A 22,859-nucleotide genomic window follows, 5' to 3' on the forward strand; every position below is an offset into this window, starting at 1 on the left:
GACACGACGCCCCGCGACGCCCCCACTGCGCGGTCCGCACGCTGCGCCCTCGTTGGCCCTCGTTACGGCGCGCCGTCGCCAAGGACGCGCCACGTCCGTCGCCGAGCCCCGTGCTCCTCGCGGACGTCGTCGTCGTCGTGGTCGTCGTGGTCCTCACAATGGTCGTCACAATGGCCGCCGCCATGCGGTGCAGCGCGGTACTAATCGGCGCGCACGCGACGCCGTTGTCACCGAGGTGGTCGACGCCGTGCTCGGATGGCCGCCGCCCCGCCGCGGCGCCCTGTCTGCCCGGCCCGACAAGTGCCGGCCGGGCCTTCCTGGCCTGCCCGTGGGCGCAAGGTCGTCACGCGCCGCCACGCCACGCCGCGCCTAGAGGGCCCCGCCGCCCGCCACCGCCCGCCGCACTGCTCATCGTGACTCGAGTGTCTCCCGCGGGAAGCTGTCGGCCGGACAGACGGACGACCGCACGGATTCGGGGCTGTCCACTGACGCGCACCTCGTCGTTCCTCGCTGCAGTGTGGTGCAGCGTGCCCCGGCGGTCGCGTGACGCAAGAACGCGCGACGGTCCATGACCGGAGGCTGGCGGCGAAGCAGGCGAAGCCGCGCAGGAAGCCGGCACCGGCAAAACGCTCCCGAGCGACAGCGCGACAGCTGAGCGACAGTCGTGAAACATAAAAAAGACACGCGGCTCGCGCGCGGCAGCAACGGCAGCGGCGGCACGGGAAGATGAGACAAGCGACAAGCCCCGCCGGTGTGACGACAAAGCGTCTGCCCTGCTGGGGGGCCCTGCCTTTGCCTGCCGCGGCCTGCCGCCTGCCGGGGCCGCGTTTTGGCGTTTTGGCTTGGCCACACTTTGTTGCGAGCATTTCCGCCGGAAGTCGGCCAGCCGCGGCCAGCCGACAGGACAGCCCTCGCCTCGCCAAGCGTCGCCGGAGCGCCTGCCGGACTGAGGGTAGGCACCCCGCCGAGCGGCCGTGTCACGCGGGACAGCCCGGCCGCACGGCGCTTCCTGCAACGCCACTGCTAACTGCTGCCGCTACCGCGCACCGCGCACCGTGAGGCGAGACGCATGAGCAATGCCTCATTACGGCTTCACGGCGGGGGGCTGATAATCGCAACATCATCGTTATCAACAACAACAACAAAGTCGGCAGCAGCAACAAGAACAACAACGGTCAGCAACAGCTCATCGTAGGCTTACCCGACCCCCTCCCCAGTCCAGCAGCACTCTGTGAATAAATCATAAATTTTATTATGCCCTTCCTCTCGCCTTGGCAGACGGATGGGTAGCCCGAGCGCGCGCCTCCAAGTCTCTTCCAGGCACGCCTGGGACTCGGACCTCGGACCTCGGCCCGGACCACGGCCGTGGCGCGGCGCCGGCAAAGGCTGCGGAGACCCTGCAAAGGCCAGGCCTTCTACTATCTGCACACGCGTCGTCGTCGTCGTCGTCGTCCGTGGCGAGCCGCGCTCGCTGGCGTCACTGCGACGGACACGCGACACGCGCGGTGCGTGCGGCGCGCGGCATGCAAAAACGGACACGTGTAGCAATAAGTGCATCACGTTGTCCGTGCACGACGCGCGCTGCAGCGTGCAGCCTGCCTGGAGGCTGGAGGGCACACGCCGCGCGCACGCGAACCAACGCGAACGCCGACCACACATGTGACTATGCGCTGCACTGCTCACGCCGTCGCCGTGTTGCACACGGACTGTATGCGTGATGCACGCACACACACACACACACACACACACACACACACACGGGCGCAGCAACACGGCACGCGGGGAAAGTGCCTCTGCTGGCAGGTATTTTGCAAAAGTCGGATTATTTTGACGCGGCAAACCGCTCGGCTTGCTCCTGGCATGCAGCACGCATTTGCCGTCTGCCTTGAAGGGTATGAGCACGCATGTGTGTGCATGTGTGTGTGTGCGCCCTGTGACGCGCGGTGCAATTATTCTGCAATCACTGGCGCGCGGCCGCACGCGGCGCGGCGCCAAGCCAGCCAAGTCCTCCGCCTCCCCGTCGCCCCCATGCAGCCCGTGACCGAGCCGTGACCCCTGGGCCAGGGGCCCTGGCGCCCCTAGCGGAGCGCGCGAAAAGGCTGTAAAGGCTGTAAAAGCGCTCGCGTGTATACCCGATGATCCCCACGCTCCTCGCGGCCAGACGGACGTGAGACGGCACACGCAAAAGCCCCCCGTAATCGCCATCAAGGTTCCTGGTTCCGTTCCACCCCTTTGAAACATTTTTTTTTTCGAGGCGCGTTGGCGCGAGGTTGGCGGTGCGACCTGACGGTTCCCACGCCGCCGTAATGCACGCCCCGCCCCGCCCCGGTGCCGCGTGCTGGCGTAAAACCGCGGTGCCCAGCCCACCTACTACCCACTCGACACACGACAGCGCCAGCACGCCAGGCTCCAGGCCTCCAGGCGGCGCGACCTAGCGACCCAGACGGGACGCGGCAGGACTCCGGCACTCGCGCCGGCACTGGAAGGCCAAGGGAAGTCCGAGCTCTGCCCCGAGCTCTGCCCAGGCTCCGAAGAATGGCCGGGACGACCCTTCCGGAGGTCAGCGGGCCGCCAGTCCGCGTTGCACTCGCTGCAAATGGCCAGTTTTCGGCGTCGCTGCCGCGCTGCATCCCCACGCCTTTGGTTTTGGCGGTGTGGTGCGCTGGAAGCTGGACGGCAAGTGGTTTCCGCGACTTCGTCACCATCGGGCTGCCCGCTGCCCTCAGCCCGCCCGGACGTCACATCGGGGTGGCCGTGACGACTGCCACGAGGCTGTGACGCACGCATCCGCCTGCGCGGCCGGCCCGGCCTGCCCACTTGCTTTGCGACGGTGACGCCCCATTTCCCACGATGCGCAGTGCGATGGCGATGCGCGAGTCCTCCTCCGAGCGAAAGCCGAACTCGCGGACCGCGGCCGACCGGAGGGTTGTGCCTTGTGCCGAAGTGGGCGAGCTAAGCGGCACTAAGCGGCGCCGTTTCGGTGCTAGCCGCACTTAAGCGCTACGCACGCGTGTTGTTGCTGTTCCACTGTACGACCGCGTGCGCCTTGGCGCCGCGTGCGGAGTGCGCAGTGCCCGCCTCGCGGCCTTGGCAATCGCCGGGCATCGAGCATCGCCCTTGGGGCAGCCTTTTGCCTTAGCAGCCAAGCCGCCTTTACGGTGTGAAAAAGAAGAGGAAAAAGACGCTCGAGCAAGCGCCGCGGCGCCGCCTAGGTTCACAGCGAGCTTCTTGATGCGGAGGCGGAGGTCCGCGACGTCGGCTTGGTGCAAGGCCGCAAGCGAGAGCTGCCCGCGGCGGGTCCTTCCCCAGGACCATCATGTCCAGCTGGCTGCTTCCGAACAGTGCTTTCGGCGCTCCGTCTCTCTCGCACCCGTGCGGGATACTCCAAGAGTGCGAGAGAGGCAGGGTGACGAAGGCGCTGCCCGGAATCGGCCTGTTGGCCCGGAGTGGCGCGCGCCTCCCGCCCATTCATCGCCAGACGGGAAGTCCAATGAGCGGCTCACCTGACGCGGCGCGCTACGCGCTACGCGTCCGTAGGCAGGCAGCAGCAGGCAACAGGCAGCCGCCTCGAACAACAGCGCTCGTTTCACGGCCACGGGAGAGCAATGCACTCGGGCGCCCCGCCCGACTGCCATGCCGACCCGAGGAACGTCGTCGCAACGTTTCCGTTCTTGTCCTCCCATCGCCTTTTTTCCCGCTCTTTCCCAATTAATTATGGGACTGATCGACCTCCGCGCTCCGCGCGGCGTTTCGTGTTTTCGCCGCCGGGTGCCGGGTTCTTGGTACGAGGCTGGAAGCGACGAGCCACGAACGACGGCGTGCTGGGAAGGGAACGGCCGAGTCATCAGGCATCAGGCCGACACGACACGACGCGGCCGCGGCGCCTCCGCCGACGCCAGCCTCAGCCTGCAGCACGGCCGCACGGCGATGGCGCGGGCAAAGACCTGCGGTAAGGTCAGTCCAGTCCCCCCAGTCCCACGGCCGTAAGGTCCCTTACCGCGCGGCGCGGCGGCGAGGCGAGGCGGAGCTGGCGTGGCGGCCTGGCACTCTGGCACTGGCAGCGGCGTGCAACAATCAGTCAATCACGAGGCCTATCCTCTCCGGAAGCCGAGCCAGCCGAGCCAGCAAGCCTGGCGCGCGGCCGGCCTTCCTAGTCCTTTTTATTTCCTGCAGATTGCCACCTACACCAGCAGCGCGGCGGACGGGGCGCGACGGGGCGGCGGGCCAGTGACCGGTGGCGACATTTCCCGCACCGTCATCAGGGACTTGATGAGGGCGAGGAGCAGCGACCGGGGGTAATGCATCCCCGCCAAGGACACGGTGGCCAGACCGCACGGGGTGACCACAGGGGGCCCACCAGGGTCCACGCCACCAAGTTTCCATACTTCAGAGACGCAACTGGGAGCTGGAGCGGACCACTAAGACTGCGGCACCGAGCCGCGAACATCAATGATCAGTGGGAAATTCGGTCTCGCCTTCACAGCAGTCTCCAGCGGCTAGGCATCGCCTGCACTTTGCACTCGTGGACTGACTTGCTCGGCAAGTTTCCAAAATCTGCATATCACGGCCCCCCCCCAAAAAAAAAAAAAAAAAAAAGGAGTGGGGCTTGTGGGTAGGCGGATTGCCTAGCTCCAAAGCACTCGCTCTGAACTTCCAATTCAGATGAAAAATCGCCTGAAACCTAACATTTTGCCTCCCCTGCCATTCTCTGAAGGTAGGCACCCCGGCCAACAACGCCTGCGTCCGAGTCGCCGGGTAGCGACGTGCGCGGTGCGGCTGCGGCATGGAGCGGCACGGGCACGCTGCGGCATGCATCCGCATTCCGTCTGGATCCAGCCATCCAGCCCCAAGGTCGGAGCGGAGGCCCCGCAACACTCCACACCGACGTCCCGCCATGACCGCCTCGAGATTTATTCTTGTCTACTTTATTTACTCTTTCCAAATCGACTTTTCTTCATTTTCTGCTTGTTATTGGGGATCGTATGGAATGCTACGGCAGAACATTAAAACATTTTTTTAATCCCATGTGACTGAAAAATAGAAACAATTCATGTACAGTATGTTACTTTTAAATTGACTTAAAAATCATTTCACGGTATGATACATCTGTGTTTAAAATAACAAAAAACAAACAAATAATTCATCAACATAAACTTGCAAAAAGTAGTGCTACATCCAGGGCTGGTGTATTATGATAGTGATACTTCAATCTTCTTTGATGATCAATCGCAGTTCAAAAAACATTTCATTTAAGATAGAACTTTGTAAAACTTTTGAATGACAAATGTTAAAATAGTGATGGTGCTTGATGAGTCTGTAATACAATCCTCAGCAAGCGGCTCTCAGGGAGATGTTTCAAGGTGTCTAGTTGGGTTAGAAGATACTCTGTAATATAAAAACACAAAAGAAAAGTCAGAATGACTTCCAAATGACAAACAAAACTACGTCAAAACAAAACACAAGTTTATGAGAAAATAATGAAAAAAAGAAACTTACGTTTGTTGCCATAAACACAATTTGCTGCCAGAGCAATCTGCACAGCTTGTCCTAATCTATCAAGAGCTAATTCTAGAGCTTCATGTTCATCAACACTGAGATGAGGAGGACTGCTTTCTGATAATTTTAATTGCTTATTATACCAATTGTGTACAGGCTCAACAATGCCAGCTATGTGCTGCACTGATACAACATCCTAGAAAAAAATATTATTTTTTTGAAATGTACTTATGATATAGAAACAATGATAAGGCATGATAATAATAAAACTTCACAAGAACAATACCTTAACATTGTTTGGCCGATTGACAGATGGGTAAACATTTTCAACAAGACTTTCTAACAGAGCAAGATGCAACTGAGAGTAAAGTGGTGGCTCTTTTCCGACACCTAAATCTCTCTTGTGGGAGTTCATATCCCCTCCTCCTTTTTCTTTTTTAATGTTCATTTTTCCATTAGATATTCCATTTGATGATCCATTGGACAGATCACCAGAGGCTTTAATTGAATTTGATGTAGTGAGAAGAGGTGATAGAACACACCATCTACAGAAAGAAAAATTGTGCAGGACTTGAAACAATTTTAACTGCATTTTTTAAAAATCATTCGTCTGAAAATTTACCTAAATAGTCCAGCAAATGGTGTTAATGCTGCCATGGGTATGCTCCCCAGTGGAAGTAGGGGTTGGAGATTCACCACCAATGCAGTCAAGCATAATCGAGGATTGTCAGAGACCCACTGAGTTATCACTTCTAGAAGAGCAGCTGGCGGGGGGCTAAATCCGTCTTTTTGCTCTGAAGAACAGATTGAGAAATGTTATTAAAATTACAGCATGGCAACAGGTAAGTCTGGAGGAGTATAGATACAAAAATCTACATACCACTACAAGCATACATTTCAGCCACAGTAGACAAAAGGTTTGCTGTAAAATGAGGTGCTAAAGCTGGTAGGTCCTGAAGACGAGTGACAGCCTTTGGTACGAGTACAAAATAGTCCTTAACTAATCCATCAGCTAGTTGCAAAACCAACCTTGAAATAGAACAGATAACAGAGCTGTTGATAACACAAACCAAACAAAATTGATTGTACACTGACAAAACATATGGAAAAACTTTACTAACTTAGAAGTACACCCAAGTTGTTGCATCCATATTCCTGTGGAATCTAATACGGGCTTGTTTTTTGTTGAAATAGCCATGGAAACCAGTTGCACCAATGCCTGTGCTCTGCCTTTACTGGTGGTGGGCGGGAAGAGAGACAGAAAAAGAGTATTGCGGGCAGTATCTCCACTGGGGCCGGCTGCAGCTCCTGTGGGACCACCACTGCCAAAGTGGACACCAGCAAAATAATCACAAAGAAGTTGAGCTAACTGAAGCTGTTGAATGCATGTCAACTAGAAGATAAGAGAAAACAAGCGCATTAAGAATTTTCATAGCACGAGAAAGAGTTTTAGCAATAATCATTATTGCGTAACAATCCTGTTAACGCAACATGTGTTTACATCAACAAAGTTCAGAATTACATACTTTTTTGTTGTTACCGCGCCTATCTACTTCGCAAAAGATAAATTCTGCCATAATTTCCATTGCTAGATCCATTTCTTTGGCACTCGGAGGTCTGCCACCGGCCTGAGGGACACATAGTTGTTCTGAAACAGAGTTTCGTATGAGTAAGGGAGCAAAAAATGATAGACATATGCGAATGAAGAGCTGCATAGGGATTTAATGGTACTTGATCATACATATGTTATTTTAATGGAGAGAAATAATTCAAATAAACAAAACCCACTTGGTCCAGACAATCAAAACAAACCATCTACCTAACCTCACTTACCGACTTTCTGCAAAGCCTCCCGGGCACATGATGGAAATTCAGATTTCCTTAATGTTTGTTTATCTGACATAGGTGAGGGCTGCATAATGGCGCTCTAAATTATGACATAATACAAAATTAGTAACAGTTTCAAGTTTTAACTTATGTATTGGCAGTAGCACGCGCACTATTTACAGTTCGTGGGTTTGTTCCCTGTTTCACGGTTTAACCAACAACGACCGAATAAGACCATAAGTGAGGTTACCAGTGCCAACTGACGTTGAGGGAAGGTCCACAGTCTGTGCTTGTTCTGACATGCGTTTTGAGAAAATGACCACTTCATAAAATAAGCAATTTTATACTTCATTAGGTTTCTTGTGATGGTGCGGAAGTATCCATGTCAAATACCAGACGATCATAATGAGACTCTATTTCCAGTTGGCATGATTTTTCCGGTACTGTCCTGCTTTTCGTTTTTCCACACTTGTTGTTCGACTGCTGCTGCTGGTCTGGTTGTATTTGTTTTCCTTGTCATTTGTATCCTAAATGTGATAGCGAACTGTGATGTGACATAGCCACTATTGACTCTCTCACATCAGCTCATTGACAGTTTTACATCAAGAACCAAGCCTTAGTGTGACATTGTCATGGCTGGGAACCTAGAATCAAACTGGGAAAATCTATTTATTTTCTATGCTAACCTCTCCCCTGTGTACGTGTGTAGTTCTCTGTTAACCATTTTAGCCCTGTTCTTCACTTGGTGGTTTAGTACAAACATTGCAAAGGGACATAAGGTATGTCAAGTAGGTACAAATGCAATAAAATTAATATTTAATAAAAATTGGTATTGATCATACTATTCACATGATATTAAATACATTGACTATCTAAACGTCTCAATGTACATTTTACAGGACAATGAAGGAAGACTTAAGTCTTCAATGAGAACACAAGAGTTCTATAGAGCATCAATAGGATCATCAGAAAATAATATGTCCCAAAGAAGAAAAGTACCAACTAACATACAAGATGCACCCACCCAATTAACATCAGACAAAGTTAGTGATACTAGTATGATGAAGCATATTAAGACCATTAGACAAGCAGAAATTGAGAAACAGTTGACAGCAGGCTTGTCGGAACAACAGTTAATAAATGAGAGAGAGTAAGTTAAATTTGGCCATTAAGGTTTGATACTGACATAACGTAACGACATATTCTAATTCATTGATGTTTCTTTCATAAATTTTCAGGATGCAAGCCTCGCAGCTAGCAGCTATTTATAAACTATTGAAAGAAAAAGAGGATAAATTCCAAATTAGATCCATGGATGAACTTCAAGAGCAACTGAGACTTTACAAATCAGAAAGCTAAATTTGACCAAATAAAAATCTGCCCTAAAAGATCTACCCGGTTTTGTTTTCCACAGATTCCAGATTTCAGAACTTCAACAGTGCAGAGAATAAATTTATCTTAAAGGGAGTGATTCTAGTTTCAGAAAATTGACAAACAATATTGCACCTAGCAACAAATTCACCCAAAGATACATTAGGGAATCCGAAACTTCAAAAAGGGTTCCCTCATTATTAAATGAAAATTGAATACAAGAAAAACAAAAGAGAAAACAATAATACATTTGACATAGCTTAAGCGACTAACTTTTTTAACTTTCAAGAACAAAATGAAATTTTCATATTTTCAACAATAACAAAGCAAAAGAGGCTTGTTTTAAAATGTGCATTTAACAATTGGATCATAAGATGCATAAAAAATCAACAATTGAGGTATCACAAGAGACGACAATACCTTGGTTTCCCCTGATTTTGAAGTAAATCGACTCCTCAGAAGAACCTTAAGTCCTCCTCATTTTTCTGCAACAAGAACAAGCTTAATTAAATTAACAATATTGTTGCATTTAACTTCATTAGTCATGCCACAAACTGGTGACTTACCTGTTGCACTTAGGCTCCTTTAAATTTGTAGGGGCAGCATGTCTTTTTGGCCGCTCAACACAACCTGCATACAAAAACAATTATGAATGCAGGATTAGCATATGACAATCAACATTAATTATTATTAAAAATAATATACTTACCATGTTCTGAGCCATCACTAGTGGCAGACGATGAATTTGCACTAGCATGTGATCCTTCTGAGGTCCTGCGCAATTGAAACCATTATAAACAAAAAATATGAACAAAACTTAAAGGACCTGTTACCTTTTCTGCATTATGAGACAATAAGCATAACTTATTTTACAAGGGGGTGGAGGGAACTCCAAATAAGATTCAAGAAAAGATTGAGAAAGAGAAAATGTGACAAGAGAGACAAACAGAGCCAACTTACTTTTGAGGTTTTGCACTTCTGTTTTTTGGCTTTGATGCATTTGATGATTGGACCTCCATTTCTGGTTGGTTTCCTAGAAAGATAATTGGAATATCATTGTGATGTTTTCCAAAACTAGGTTGGAGCACTACACAAAATTTTGATTTAATAACTTATTGATAATCAATAATATGCTTACCCTCTTCAGGACCTCTTTCATGAGGGAAGATTGGGTCAGAGGAGGACGATGGGTTTGAACTTGAACTCGCCCCTTCCAAACTTCTGTGCAGTTAACAGAAAGTACGGATCAGAAATCATCATAATCCAAAACACACATTTTGAGAGCTGGAATGAGAAACAAATGGAACAAAAATAAAGCGTGCTTACTTTTGAGACTTAGCACATCTCTTCTTTGCCTTTGTTGCATTTGATGATTGTTCCACCATTCCTGTAAAGAACCAGAGTTATTAACATCACCATTTATGCAAAGCTAAATCTCTTGCTCTCTATAAAATTAAGCTGCACACAATTTTTCACCTACTTTTCATGTTCTGTGAAAGGCTGCTTTCTTCTTCTGATGGTGGGGACCTCTTAGACTCACCCATTAGACTTGCCTCTGAGTCTGTAAAACCGTTGTGCAGTTCAACACGTGGCACTTTTGGACTCCTAAAGGAAAAAAGACACATATGCTGAATGAAATGAAGAAGCAAAGCACCCAAGTTGAAGTTGTTGAAAAGTGGAAAGAAAGCAAATAAAACCTTACCCAGGAGATTTTCTATCCTCTCTCATTTCTTTTGACTTAGACACTTTTATCATTTGAGATTTTTCTGAAACAACATTAGCAATCTATCAAAACCCACCCAATATTTAAAAAAAGTTCCATTGACTGTGCTAATACTGCAAATGAATATTTCTCACTTACTTTCCATATTTCCTGAGCCTTCATTTAGTTGTTTGTCGTCACATACTTTGGCACTGGTCGCAGAGTTGGCTAATTGACACTTGAACCGATTTATACTGTGAGATGCATGTGTATCAGATGACTTAAAAGAACGATGAATTGATGAGTCTAAACAGTCTGGTAGATAAGTATTACCAGATATAACATTGCTTGGAAGGCGTTCTAAAACAACATTTGGCAACTGAGAGAGACCTTCAGGAATGCTTGATCCTGAACTCAAGTGTCCTCTTACAGCTACAACAGGACTTGGAGGTGAGTTTTCATTATTTTCCAAATCAGAATGTGCTCTTCTACTTGATAATGGAGAGAGACTAGAACGCCAAACATTTGGAGAGTCAGGACTCTCTGGACGAGGTCTTCTGCTGTGAGATCTTTGGGTAACAAACACTTTCCTTTCAGAGTGTTGTTGCTGCTCCGATAATTTGGGTGATTGTTGAGCACTTTCTGGACTGGTCTCAGCTTGATTAGTAGACAAGACAATAGGTAATCTTGTTACAGTGACACATGTAAAAGACATAGACATTTCTTCACAATTTGTTGTGTCCATCACATCATTCTCGGAAGATTGCAAGAGCTCTCCATTTTCCGAGACAGTCAACTGACTCTTACACACATTTTCTTTCTTTTGTAACTTAGGACTTATAACTTTCTCTAAAGAAGTCTTAGCTCTTCGATCTCTTAAAGTAGGTACATTATCTTCATGGTGCTCATTACCTTTGGGCTGTGGCCAGGATGATGAAGTTCCACTACTTCCTGAATATTTTGCAGACTTCTTTCTTTTTGGTGGCCGTCCATGATATTTTCCAGCATCATCATAATTCCAAGAAGTACCTTCTTTGGAATCTAATTGTCGTTTTCGCTCTATGAATGACTTCTTGGACTCAACAATCTGCAATGCAAGCCCTTCATCCTCAGAACTTGATTCAGTTTCATACTCATTAGAATCAGTACTGCTTTTAGATGTGTCAAGAGGAGGCGTTGTGTTCTGTTTTCCTGTAGGTGGACTCTTTGAACAAGCCTTCTTGAGATGGGATAGAGGTAAGGTATCATCATGTGCAGCAGAGTATCCCAACCTTCCAAAGATAACGCCTGTATTATCATCATCATCGACTAAAATCTCCGTAGAAGCACTACTTGATGGAAGCACAAAGTCAGTTTCAATACGTTCCAATAGAACATGTGACGCAGGTAAGGCATTAGTAGAGCAAGGCCCAGAGACATGTGAAGAATTTTGATTGGAGGGCGAGGGCATCTGGTTGCTGTTTGCAGGCTCTTCCCTTGATTCATTTACCTGGAATCCAAAAGAAATTTAACTTCTGAACTATTTAAACAAATTAAGCAATTACATTTAAAAATTACACTTGCCTCCTCAGAAACAATACTCAATCGATTTGGCTCAACAATGTTATCAACAAAGGTGCCTGCAGATAAATGACAATTATTAGATCAAAAATTATTAAAGTGATCAGTGAGATCAAAAGCTTTGTATATACCTCTAGTGGGTGGCAGCTGGACCCTGTTTCTATTTGATAATCCAAGGGGCACATTAACTCTTCGCAGAGAAATAGTTGGCTTGGATATGACTTGACCCTTCACCATTGGCATAACAGTACCATGCCTTGGTGATGACACATCTGAAGTCAAACATACAGAAATGCAATAGATGTTGAAAGAAAATACAATCTCTGAGGGGACTATAATGACAAAACAACTCACTTGTCTTTGGAGGGGGAACAGTTTGTGATGCAACTGACCGATTGTCACCAACTGTGGGTGCTGTTGTACTGCTTGAAGTACACAGAGGATTTACATCTGCCACTGACGTTTGAGGTGCAACTGTTTCACCAGTTTCAGGCCATAACCTGTTAATTTTGTCATTCACTTCAGAAAGAATCTGAATTCCTTCGTACATTGATTCAACTGAATTATTCAAAAATTTGACTCCAGATTTAATACCTCTGGAAAGGGTTCTAAATTCAGCCTGTGGAGAAAATACCATGTAAGAATAGAATTGGCAAATCTATCAAAAACTCTTTAAAGGAAAAAGTGAAAAATGGTAATTAACAAATAATTATTTTGTACCTGTTGATGAACATGAACCTTTTCATTTTCTACAAATTTTCTAGCAAGGGCACTGTATTTTGCTTTTTCAACTGCAAGCGAATGTGCTAACTTTGCATTATTATTCCGAAGATCTTGAATATCTAAAATTACAATAAGAAGGGCAAAAAGAGTTATCAGTTGTTGGCAACGAACATTCTTAATCCTCAAATGTAGTTAAATGCTTACAATGACTAGAGGACTTTTTCGCAAAGCTTCTGTTTGAGGAAGAGTTCAAACTCTTGTCTGGTTTCTTTACTGTGTTGGCAAGAACTCGGGGTCCCTTGCTTCTTCGAACTGGTTGAGAGGACCGCTCCATGATGGCACAAGCTGAAACAACAAGAAAAAACCAAACACATAATTGAGAGCTCACCCACAGTAAAAATGAAATAAGGATTGAAAAACTGTCTCAATAAATGAAACCTGTGCCCAACACATTTGTTATTAACTGAAGACTGTCTGGTTGAACAATGCAGGCAGAGGGTCATGTACAAGTATCTGGCAATGTATAAACATTGCAGTGCAAAAAAAAAAAAAAAACATTTACTCTGAGATTAATCGTTATGAATCATGGAAAAGAAGCAAAAGGTTTATCTGCATTGCCAATGTACTGACTAAAAGAGCAACCTCAAACGAACGGACCTCGGACCGAGGTGAAAAATGAAACTAGGATACGGGTGAAAGAACACCAAGTAATAATGTTACATGTCTAAATTCTGATAAGTTCATACTCACATAACTTAAAAACTGATGGCTACAATTTCAACTAATGTCACTTGAATGCAAACATTACGAAGATTACTAGGAAACATATCAATGTACAATAACCGCCATCCACCACCGGTACCCAAACTCAACTCTGCGCCTTGTCTTTCCAAAAGATCGGTTGTGTTCAAAATCCACCAACCTCAAATTAGAAAGAAGCAAACGGAAGAGTGATCGGGAATTTCTAAAAGATTTAGATGAAAAGTCAGTATAGGAAAAGTAGGCACGCCGTTTGTCCCCATTGTATACGACTTTGATTTTATGGACTTGAGTTGAATATTGGGAGCAGCTTTTTGCTGCCGTTGATTAGGTTGTACTGTTGGCATTAGTGCTCCAGATGAGAAATAGTTGTGGCGGCAAAATGAAAAGCAGGCCTTTTATTTTCCTTTCCCACTTACAAACAAATTTAACTTAAACACCTACATTTTTCCGAGTTACACTTAAATTCATTTATATCCGCTGGATGCAGCTCTCAAGTTAGTAATTTTGCCATTCATCTAGTGGCAACATCGAGTACGACTCTTGATGCACTTTTATTAGAGCGGAAGGAAAGGACGTGTGAATGATGATGACTTAACAGATTGTTTGCAACACTACAAGACAAGACTTGCAACGTTCAGGTGAAGTAAGTACGATTCGGTGCCCTCGTCCGTTCAGCACTTCAGTTTAGCTAGTCGGTGTGCACCATCATTTTGTTTTTCGTCAGCGGGTTATGGTTATATTTGTTGGTGTATCTTTGTTTTTCCTTCTTTGCTCAGCTCCGTTTTTGTTTGTTAGCCGGTTCGGTGTAATGTAAGGTGGCAAAAATTTGACGCATCAAAGTGGAGGTTCGAGGTGAATTTTCCATCGATATTTTATAAATTCCGAATAGTCTTTCGGTGACATTGTGCAATTTGTGCTCGCGTCGACTTTTGTGTTGTCTGCAGCAGACGTAGCAGACGATGTTTTTGTTTATCCCATATAACTAACTTAATGTTGTGAGAGATCATGTTGAAGTATTTGAGTATGTTAAAATAATTTTAATTGAGTTGTGTATTTGTTATTGACTTTGTGGTTGATGTCACCGTCCGTCTTGTCCTTGCTCGCTTGGGACTTAAAATTACAGGTTATGACGTTTCGGCAGGTTGGCTTATTGCAGTTATAGTCTTAAAGTTTCTCAGAGGGTGGTCTTTCGGACTCTAACTGCAGTAGATTATTTAGAGTCATAATAACTGTAATTATTACTATCTCTTTTTTTTTCTTTCCAGAAACACATATTACCATGATACTGTTTTGCCCTCCGAATATAACACTCAATGAAATATGGGTAAATGGAGGCACTTCACAATGCTTTATGGACACAGTTTCTAATAGCATTACGGCAGGATGGCTCTTGTTATTTGGAACATCTCAACTATGGATTTACCACAAATATGGGACCACAGTCACTTCAGCATCCCTTCCGAAATCACAGCTGTATGGCCTTCAAATACTGTTCTTAGTTCTGCTTCCTGTGCTTTGCATAAGTCGTTTTCTTGTGCAAGCCACCCTTGTTAATGGCTATGCCGTGTACGGTTACATGGTTAGTGAAACATATAGCTTTTTTCCCTCTTTTTGTTGTTGTTATCTGAAGACTTGAAGATGTGTTGAATATTTCTTTTCTAGATCTTATCCCTTGTGTTGTCGCTGGTACAATATCCTTTATCCATAGCTCTCCTGGTTGTTGAGCGGCATTATTTGCTACCATCAGTCCCCTCAAGAGGTCATGGGCTTGTTCTATTGTTATTTTGGACGTTATTGTTCATCTTTGAAAACCTTAGTTTTGTTAACCTGCGCAAAGATGATTGGTGGTTTCACCTTACCACGTAAGTAAGCCCTATCAAGGTTTCAAACATTTATTTGATGACTGTTGGATGAATCTCATTAATTTTCAATATTACAGGGTCACTGACAAAATTGAAATGGCTCTGTTTGTACTCCGCTATGTATCATGCTTGGGCATATTTGTGCTTGGGTTGAGAGCTCCGGGTATAATGACATATCGTGATTATTACAACATAGGTGCTGCTGGTTCCGAGGCTAGAATTCCTATCATAGAGGTGAGCTGTTCACATTATTGAATCTATTTGTTCTGCTCTCCATGGTTATGGCAATCATTGCTGAAGCACAGCCACTAAGACCACTGTTCATTTTCAAAAATGATCAAATTTGTTTTTATCATACAGAGTATTAGTGGAAATAAAGACAGAAAATTTTACATACCTTTAAGTTTGTGCATTTAGAGTTCACGACCATGTTTCCAATTTCTCAGGACCCTAACTCTCAAAGTGGCTCAACATGGCGGAATTTCTGGAAGAAAATGAGAATTCTTGCTCCATTCTTGTGGCCTCGGAAAGAAATAATGCTTCAGTTTCGAGTGTTGTTTTGTTTTCTGCTCCTTGCTGGAGGCCGTGTAATCAACCTGTATGTGCCCATCTTCAGCAAACTAATAGGTACTAGAATTTTTCTTTGCCTTGAAATGTTTAATTTAATACCTCATATTTTTCTCTTCATAACAAAAGATTTTTTTATTTCAGTTGACAGTATCACAATGACTTCTCCTGTCTTTCGTTTCGACTTGGTTATAGTTTACGTACTTTTCAAATTCCTCCAAGGAAGTGGAACAGGAGCAATGGGACTTTTGAATAACTTGCGTTCTTTTTTGTGGATAAAAATTCAGCAGTATACTACTCGTGAGGTTGAGGTATGTGCTAACGTTGCCTCGCAAGTTGCTATAATTTTCATGCCTTCAAATAAACCTATCAATAACCACATAATTTTAACTAAGGTTTTCTTTAAAGTTGTCCCTTTTTCAACACCTTCATGGATTGAGTTTGCGTTGGCACCTGGGCCGTAAAACTGGCGAAGTACTCCGAGTAATGGACCGAGGCACAGACAGCATTAATAATCTTCTCAACTACATCCTCTTCAGCATTTTCCCCACAATCACTGACATAGTAATAGCTGTTGTATTTTTTGTGTCATCATTCAATGGCTGGTTTGGTCTGATTGTATTTGTTACCATGACACTCTACATAGGTAAGTTAGATTGTCATATATGAAGTGGACTTCTCATCCATATCTGCTCAACAGTCCCACGTGGCTAACAAGTAATTGTTATTTTAACTGCGTTTTGTTTCTTAAAGCTGCCACCATAATGGTGACTGAATGGAGAACCAAGTTCCAACGACGCATGAACCTGGCAGACAATGCCCAAAAGGCCAGGAGTGTGGATTCCCTTCTTAATTTTGAAACAGTTAAGTATTATGGTGCTGAAAGCTATGAAGTTGATGCATACAAAGAAGCCATTATTACATACCAGGTATGTTTTCCAGAAGATTTTTGAATTTTCATGTAAGGTGTTAGTGCTCCCATGCTTTTAAGTTGTTTATGTCACAACAAAACTACCTTTTGCAGGCAGAAGAATGGAAAAATAGTTTAACCCTAAATATTTTAAACACAGTCCAAAACTTTATCATAAGTGGAGGCCTTCTGGCAGGATCTTTGCTGTGTGTCCATATGATTGTTGATTTGAAAGAACTCACTGTTGGAGACTATGTTTTGTTTGCATCTTACATAATTCAGCTATATGTGCCTCTTAACTGGTTTGGTACCTATTATCGGTAAGTATGGTGGTTCAGAGTTTGTAGTGGGCAAAAGTGAAATTTATTTTAAATTTTTATTTTTTTTCTTATGTTTTTAGAGCCATTCAGAAAAACTTTGTTGACATGGAAAACATGTTTGATCTCCTTCGAGAAGAGCAAGAAATAGTGGATATTCCAGGAGCAAGCCCATTGGCTATTCGTCAAGGGAAAATTGAATTTTTTAATGTATCATTTTCATACCTCCCAGAAAGGACAGTCCTGAAGAATGTCAGTTTTACGGTTCCAGGGGGGAAAACAGTTGCTATTGTAAGCTAAATTATCCATTTGTGATGAAGTTAATTTTTTCCTCATGTCTGGCTGCAGTGATAATTTATTGTTTAACATGTTTTTCTTTTCAGGTTGGACCATCAGGTAGTGGAAAGACAACTATTATGCGATTATTATTCCGATTTTATGATGTTGATAGTGGGGCTATTTTTGTTGATGGCCAAAATATAAAAACTGTACAACAAAGTTCATTGCGTCAAAATATTGGAGTAGTTCCACAGGACACTGTTCTCTTCAACAAATCCATTATGTGAGTTCTCAGTATTTTTTGTTTAAACCTGTTTTTGCCTGTGACTACGCACCTAACTGAAAATTCTCCTCCACAGGTACAACATTCAATATGCACGTTTGGATGCATCTGAGGCGGATGTCATTGCAGCTGCCAAAAGTGCTGAAATTCATGACCGCATTCTTACATTCCCTGATAAATATGAATCACAAGTATGTGAAAAGTGCTGCTCATCAGGTACTGTGAAACTGACCTAACCTAACCTAACATGTTTCTTTGCAGGTTGGAGAGCGTGGTTTGAAACTAAGTGGTGGAGAGAAGCAAAGAGTTGCAATAGCAAGGACCCTTCTTAAAAGTCCTGCTATTGTCCTTCTAGATGAAGCGACTAGTGCATTAGATACCCAAACTGAAAGAAATATTCAGGTAAGTGCTGTTCACCTGAAGAGTATGATAAACTGTTTGTGTTTCATTGAAATTTATTAATTTTTTTGATTTTCTCCCCCTTTAGGCAGCTCTTCATAAAGTTTGTACTGACCGTACGACAGTAATTGTTGCTCACCGTCTTTCCACTATCATTCATGCTGATGAAATCCTTGTTTTGAAGGAAGGTGAAATTGTTGAAAGGGGAAGGTATGTTGGTTTTGCCCATTGCATATTTATCTGGAAATTTCAAGTTCCCTCATCTCTTATCGACTGATATTTGCTTGCAGTCACGCTGATTTAATCGCTGAAGATGGTGTGTATGCGAATATGTGGCAGCAGCAACTCAAGAATGAGGCAGAAAACAAAAAGAAGAGCCACACTGATGAAGAGGGTTCTGATGTAGGTGACAGTGCTACTAGATAAAGTAAATTAGTTCTCCTAGTTAATTTTTATTTATTGTATTGTTGCTTCAATAAGATTATTTCATACTATTTAGTAATGAACATTTGATGAGAAATATTTGGGGAGGTTCTTTTCCTTGTGCTGCTGACTTTTTTCCTTAAGTAAAAATATGTAGACAAACTAGATGAAATGAGTTGTTGAACAAAGTTCCTTTAGACTTAATTCTGTAGGTCATTGTAGACAGTTGCATTCACTATCTATAAATAATGGTGCCATATGTATTTTACTGGTGAGACCAAGAGGTTTTATGTAATATGAATTGTAGAGTAACATCATTTGGAACATTGTCATTATTGGTACATGCTGCCATGCTTATTTATTCAGTTTCCTGAGACTTAATGTTATCTTCCAATGAAAATTGTATAAAGGGTTTTAGTTTTACTGGCTGATTGAATTTTATTCATACCCAAAGTTACTTTACTAGAGACATTTACATATCAATTAAACCTAACCCATAAAAGATTTGGAGATACTTACAATAGGACTGGCATTAGAATGTTTTTTTTTCTTACGATGGGAGGAAGAAACCAAGTTACAAAAAGGAAAATGTAGTGGTTTATTAACATCGGTACAAACAAAGGGACATAAAAAATGTCTAGCAGAAACCATCTGTTAGTAATATTCTTCAATCAAATTATCGTTTGGTTTTCTTATTTATACAATCATTTCTAGTTCACGAGCATACTCTACTACTTGGGAGGCAAGCTCAGCTGATGGCAAACCATCATCCATCTTCTGTTCTGTTGGTCCAAAGTGGTACATGTTATCAGGCCGCAAAGCCCACCCACGCTGTATAGGTTCCAAAAATCAATTTATTAGTTACAATTAATATGCTTTCTGCAACAAAAATAATTAAAGATGGCGCCCACCTTATTTCCATATTCCTGAATTGCCTGTAGAGAGTTAAGGTGAAGCATGCGAGCAGCCTCATTTAAAGTAACCTTGTCATAGGCCTTCTCCATGCATGCGGCAATTTCTCCACGAATTGTATCAAGCAAGATATCGATAAAAAAGTTGTAACTTTCAGCTGGAACACTATCTTTAGCCAAAAATATCTGAAATTTTGGAGGGACTCAGTAAATAATGATATATATGGAAAACAATCAAACAAAAAGGAGGAAAGAGGACACAACCAACTAGATGCCACAAACACTCACCTTATTGTACGAGCCTTCCATTAAGTACTGTTCAAGGGACAAGGGATGACTGATGTACAAATTTTTCTGGATATGATCAGCTGGGAGCAATTCCAATTCAGTGTGGAACTCAGCTACCCGGTTTTGAGACAACAGGAATAACAGATTAAGACCAAGAAGCTCATCCTTGAAAGGCGATTCTGGAAGGCTCCTGTAATATAGAAAAACTAAATGATCACAGTTCCAATGACAAAAAGATCCAGAGTCCAATGTCATACCACACTACTTACGACTTGTAATCAAGATAGTAGCATTTGAGCTGAGCCATGTAACGCTCAAACGATGGAATATCTTTGGTAGCAATACTATATTGTACTCCAATCTCCAGAACATCTCCTGAGAAGTAGCAGAGACTGATTTAGAGATAAAGTTCCAAAATTTGATCTTTCAGAAGTACCTGACACGCCATTCATTCATACTTACTTGCCAAGAGGAGTTCCTGCTCAGAAGGTTGCGCATTAGAAGTAGGCAGAAACACCAGGCTTGTCAACCCTACCTAAACAGTCAAACAATATGAGTCAAACAAATTAATGATGGTTCTGAATAACGACCAATTGAGTCACTCAAAACGATTTCAAGTGTACGGAAAACGGCATTGGCTCGTTTTGATTCAACATAGAACTTAGAGGTTAGGGTTAAAAGTTATCAATTTTGTCGAGTATAAAAATATTATGAATAAAATAAACCAGAGTCGCGCATAACTGATGTAGCGTACAAACAATTGCGAGCCTACCTAGGATCTACACGATCTAAAAGCGAAAACGCTCGTCACTGTCAAAACGAGACGAGGAAACTAACGGCATCCTCAACGGCCGGTTTAAGAGATATTGGCACGCTTTCCACCGAGACACTTGGTTTTTGTTTACCTTGAGCTTCGCTAAAAGTTCGCCGCATTCTTTCAGATTTCGAGGCTTTGAAGTCCATTTGGTATTCAACTTTTTGAACAAAGCTTTAACGTCTTTGACAGCAGCCGCCATGATGACCACAATGAATGTGTTCCTTTCTCCGAGCGAGGAATTTCTCGTTCTCCGTTACGTGTGTTGACACCGCTCGTATGACAAATTACGCGGTACATTTCTACCCACCGTCGAGAGCACTGCGCGTTGCCTACCCATCAGGAGAAGGGAAGGTCTGTTTTTGCCCCTGCAGCTTCACTAGGACTGAGTCCTCGAACTCCAGCTGGTTCCAGCCTGCTCTTTTATGAGATGGGGTTTTTCCATCCCAATAGGTATCATTCCTAGAGTCTACAGGTCATCGAGAGAAAAACACCAATATCAAAGGACCAAATATCAGAAATTTATTGAAGCTTTTATAATACTGTCATCGCAAAATGCAACAATTTAAGCAACAGCAGTGAATGATGAAAATTTGTTCTAACATAATTGTTGTGATAAAAAAAATAAAAACACCTTTCATTAAAAGACAATAAATGTGATAAATATCCCTAACACATTACATTTGGAAATATTCCTTCTAGTAGTTCCTTCTTTTGCGCCTGTCCTCCAAGTCAGCTCTCTCTTGTGAATATCCCGAGTTAGATCTTGATCTTTTTGAAATCCTAGCATGAGAACTTGATCTTGATCTTCTGAAAGATAAGCAAAGAACCAATATTACATTTGGGCTTGAACTAACTTAGAACAAAACACAACCAACTGTTATACCAACTGAATTATACCTTTCATGAGATTCAACAGTTTTTGATTTTGATGTGTTGAGCTTTTCCTTTTTATGCCTTTCATCATCACTTTCGCTCTCTGTTGATGAAGACGAACTGTCAGAAGTATCTGAGGAATCCTGCAAATCAGAAACCAGATAAAAAAAACTAAAATATGTCTACAACACAGAAAATTTTTTCTCTGCCTTTGCTGTCTGTGAACCATATATAATAAAATGCTTACATCAGAAGAAGAATGCTTTGATTCTTTCTTTTTCAGTTTTTTTACTTTTTTAGCCTTTTTCTTCAATTTCTTCTTTAACTTTTTGGCAGCTTTCTTCCTTTTCTTTGCTTCTTTTCTTTCTTTTCTGGCTTCTTTCTTCTCCTTCTTTTTACGTATTTTTTCCAGCGAGTCAAGCGTGTCTTTGTTATTGGGTGAGGGTATAGTTGAAGGTGGTAAAGCATCCTCTGGAAGAAGTTCATAAGTTTTTCCACCTGCAACCTGTCAATCAAAATAAATTGGAGCTTAGTACTTATGAAGCAATTTCCTTGGTATATATGAAACCAAAATATACCTGGAAGCAATCTTTACTAAGATGCCCTCGTGTGCCACATTTACTGCATGTAGTATTAAATACAGCTTCCAATGATATTGTCTTGCGTTTTTCGCCAGGAGTCCACTCCTTACGCCTCTGCTCATCAAGCCTGGAACATCATGTTTGAGACTCAGATCTCACTGAAGACATAACTTGTTTTGTAATATCCAGTTTTGTTACACTCACTTCATCTGCACACCAGCAGGATCCAAATCTTTACCATTTCCTTGGTCAACTACTTTCATTGACAATCCAATTTTACCATCATCCTACAGAAAACAATGCAAAGTCAAGAAGCTCAGCTGTATCTAATCATTAAATGTACTGATGTTTTGTGACAATTGAATGACTACTTACAGTAGTGTTAACAATCTTACACCAAACTCGATCACCTTTGGCTAAAACTTCAGACACGTCAGGAACATTGACCTTCGAGATTTGACTACGATGAACCAAACCCTGATTAGAGGTGCCTGGAATTTTGACAAAGGCACCATAATTTTGAACTGAAGCAACCTGGAAGCAAATCAACTCTGCTGTAAAGCTAACGCAAAAATATTTCTAGGTAGGTATCCCACATTAAAGATTTGATTCTGCACTTTTAACGAGTAACCCTCGACAGTAACTGACTGACCTCTCCCAAAAATATGGTATTAATTCTTGTTGTGTCTGACATGATATTAGTTCCACCAGAAGTAAGCGCACGGCTTTGGCCGCTTAGGAAGAATGTTTCTGTTTAGTGTTGACACAAAAGGTAAATCAAACGTCAACAAATACTACTACGCCCTCTGCCTCTGGACTCTGCTGCGCACCGGCATGAGATGAGAAGGGGGGGGGGGGGGGGGGGAGCTGGGAGGAAACCAAACTCTTACGGATTTATTAATTTTTTT

General features: G+C 43.7%; 6 protein-coding genes across 14 annotated transcripts; 2 read left to right on the forward strand and 4 right to left on the reverse strand.

Annotated features, from left to right (window-relative positions):
• Positions 1-4,998: 4,998 nt before the first annotated feature.
• On the reverse strand, positions 4,999-7,708 carry LOC117642012 (uncharacterized protein C7orf26 homolog). Of its 2 annotated transcripts, none has more exons than XM_034379773.1 (9): positions 7,574-7,708; positions 7,330-7,423; positions 7,023-7,144; positions 6,618-6,889; positions 6,377-6,525; positions 6,119-6,290; positions 5,783-6,041; positions 5,497-5,692; positions 4,999-5,385 (listed from the first exon to the last, which is right to left on the reverse strand). In XM_034379773.1, the coding sequence occupies exons 1-9, from the start codon at positions 7,673-7,675 to the stop codon at positions 5,288-5,290; spliced, it is 1,464 nt and encodes a 487-aa protein (XP_034235664.1). In that variant the 5' UTR covers positions 7,676-7,708; the 3' UTR covers positions 4,999-5,287. The 2 variants fall into 2 exon arrangements, with proteins under 2 accessions (XP_034235664.1, XP_034235672.1); XM_034379781.1 differs by lacking the exon at positions 7,574-7,708 and adding an exon at positions 7,504-7,560.
• Positions 7,698-8,790, forward strand: LOC117642045. Of its 2 annotated transcripts, none has more exons than XM_034379841.1 (3): positions 7,698-8,111; positions 8,223-8,473; positions 8,562-8,790. In XM_034379841.1, exons 1-3 carry the CDS (start codon positions 7,956-7,958, stop codon positions 8,680-8,682), a joined length of 528 nt encoding a protein of 175 aa, XP_034235732.1. In that variant the 5' UTR covers positions 7,698-7,955; the 3' UTR covers positions 8,683-8,790. The 2 variants fall into 2 exon arrangements, with proteins under 2 accessions (XP_034235732.1, XP_034235744.1); XM_034379853.1 differs by having other exon boundaries at positions 7,732-8,102.
• On the reverse strand, positions 8,123-13,585 carry LOC117641979 (rho GTPase-activating protein gacU-like). Its single transcript, XM_034379699.1, has 15 exons — positions 13,430-13,585; positions 12,884-13,024; positions 12,677-12,798; positions 12,311-12,575; positions 12,088-12,228; positions 11,960-12,015; positions 10,556-11,885; positions 10,397-10,460; positions 10,175-10,299; positions 10,021-10,081; positions 9,833-9,915; positions 9,655-9,727; positions 9,404-9,468; positions 9,261-9,324; positions 8,123-9,179 (listed from the first exon to the last, which is right to left on the reverse strand). Exons 2-15 carry the CDS (start codon positions 13,011-13,013, stop codon positions 9,161-9,163), a joined length of 2,598 nt encoding a protein of 865 aa, XP_034235590.1. The 5' UTR covers positions 13,014-13,024; positions 13,430-13,585; the 3' UTR covers positions 8,123-9,160.
• A 216-nt stretch (positions 13,586-13,801) lies between these two features.
• LOC117641988 (ATP-binding cassette sub-family B member 6, mitochondrial) lies at positions 13,802-18,909 on the forward strand. Of its 6 annotated transcripts, none has more exons than XM_034379720.1 (15): positions 13,802-14,084; positions 14,707-15,020; positions 15,104-15,303; positions 15,381-15,537; positions 15,750-15,930; positions 16,015-16,181; positions 16,279-16,516; positions 16,624-16,799; positions 16,895-17,100; positions 17,181-17,388; positions 17,481-17,659; positions 17,736-17,850; positions 17,921-18,061; positions 18,147-18,268; positions 18,349-18,909. In XM_034379720.1, the coding sequence occupies exons 2-15, from the start codon at positions 14,721-14,723 to the stop codon at positions 18,482-18,484; spliced, it is 2,526 nt and encodes an 841-aa protein (XP_034235611.1). In that variant the 5' UTR covers positions 13,802-14,084; positions 14,707-14,720; the 3' UTR covers positions 18,485-18,909. The 6 variants fall into 6 exon arrangements, with proteins under 6 accessions (XP_034235611.1, XP_034235639.1, XP_034235630.1 ...); XM_034379748.1 differs by lacking the exon at positions 13,802-14,084 and adding an exon at positions 14,091-14,136; XM_034379739.1 differs by lacking the exon at positions 13,802-14,084 and adding an exon at positions 14,108-14,183.
• Positions 18,910-19,055: 146 nt separating this feature from the next.
• On the reverse strand, positions 19,056-20,745 carry LOC117642040 (26S proteasome non-ATPase regulatory subunit 8). The gene is made up of 6 exons (XM_034379826.1): positions 20,586-20,745; positions 20,143-20,215; positions 19,950-20,055; positions 19,681-19,870; positions 19,393-19,578; positions 19,056-19,312 (listed from the first exon to the last, which is right to left on the reverse strand). The coding sequence occupies exons 1-6, from the start codon at positions 20,694-20,696 to the stop codon at positions 19,178-19,180; spliced, it is 801 nt and encodes a 266-aa protein (XP_034235717.1). The 5' UTR covers positions 20,697-20,745; the 3' UTR covers positions 19,056-19,177.
• Positions 20,746-20,993: 248 nt separating this feature from the next.
• On the reverse strand, positions 20,994-22,803 carry LOC117642027 (nucleolar protein of 40 kDa-like). Of its 2 annotated transcripts, none has more exons than XM_034379814.1 (7): positions 22,604-22,803; positions 22,327-22,485; positions 22,156-22,238; positions 21,949-22,078; positions 21,618-21,875; positions 21,395-21,513; positions 20,994-21,301 (listed from the first exon to the last, which is right to left on the reverse strand). In XM_034379814.1, exons 1-7 carry the CDS (start codon positions 22,643-22,645, stop codon positions 21,193-21,195), a joined length of 900 nt encoding a protein of 299 aa, XP_034235705.1. In that variant the 5' UTR covers positions 22,646-22,803; the 3' UTR covers positions 20,994-21,192. The 2 variants fall into 2 exon arrangements, with proteins under 2 accessions (XP_034235705.1, XP_034235696.1); XM_034379805.1 differs by having other exon boundaries at positions 20,994-21,304; positions 22,604-22,802.
• Positions 22,804-22,859: the final 56 nt, after the last annotated feature.

This window comes from Thrips palmi, unplaced genomic scaffold (assembly GCF_012932325.1).
Source record: "Thrips palmi isolate BJ-2018 unplaced genomic scaffold, TpBJ-2018v1 HiC_scaffold_1, whole genome shotgun sequence".
In the NCBI taxonomy this organism is placed as follows: domain Eukaryota; kingdom Metazoa; phylum Arthropoda; class Insecta; order Thysanoptera; family Thripidae; genus Thrips; species Thrips palmi.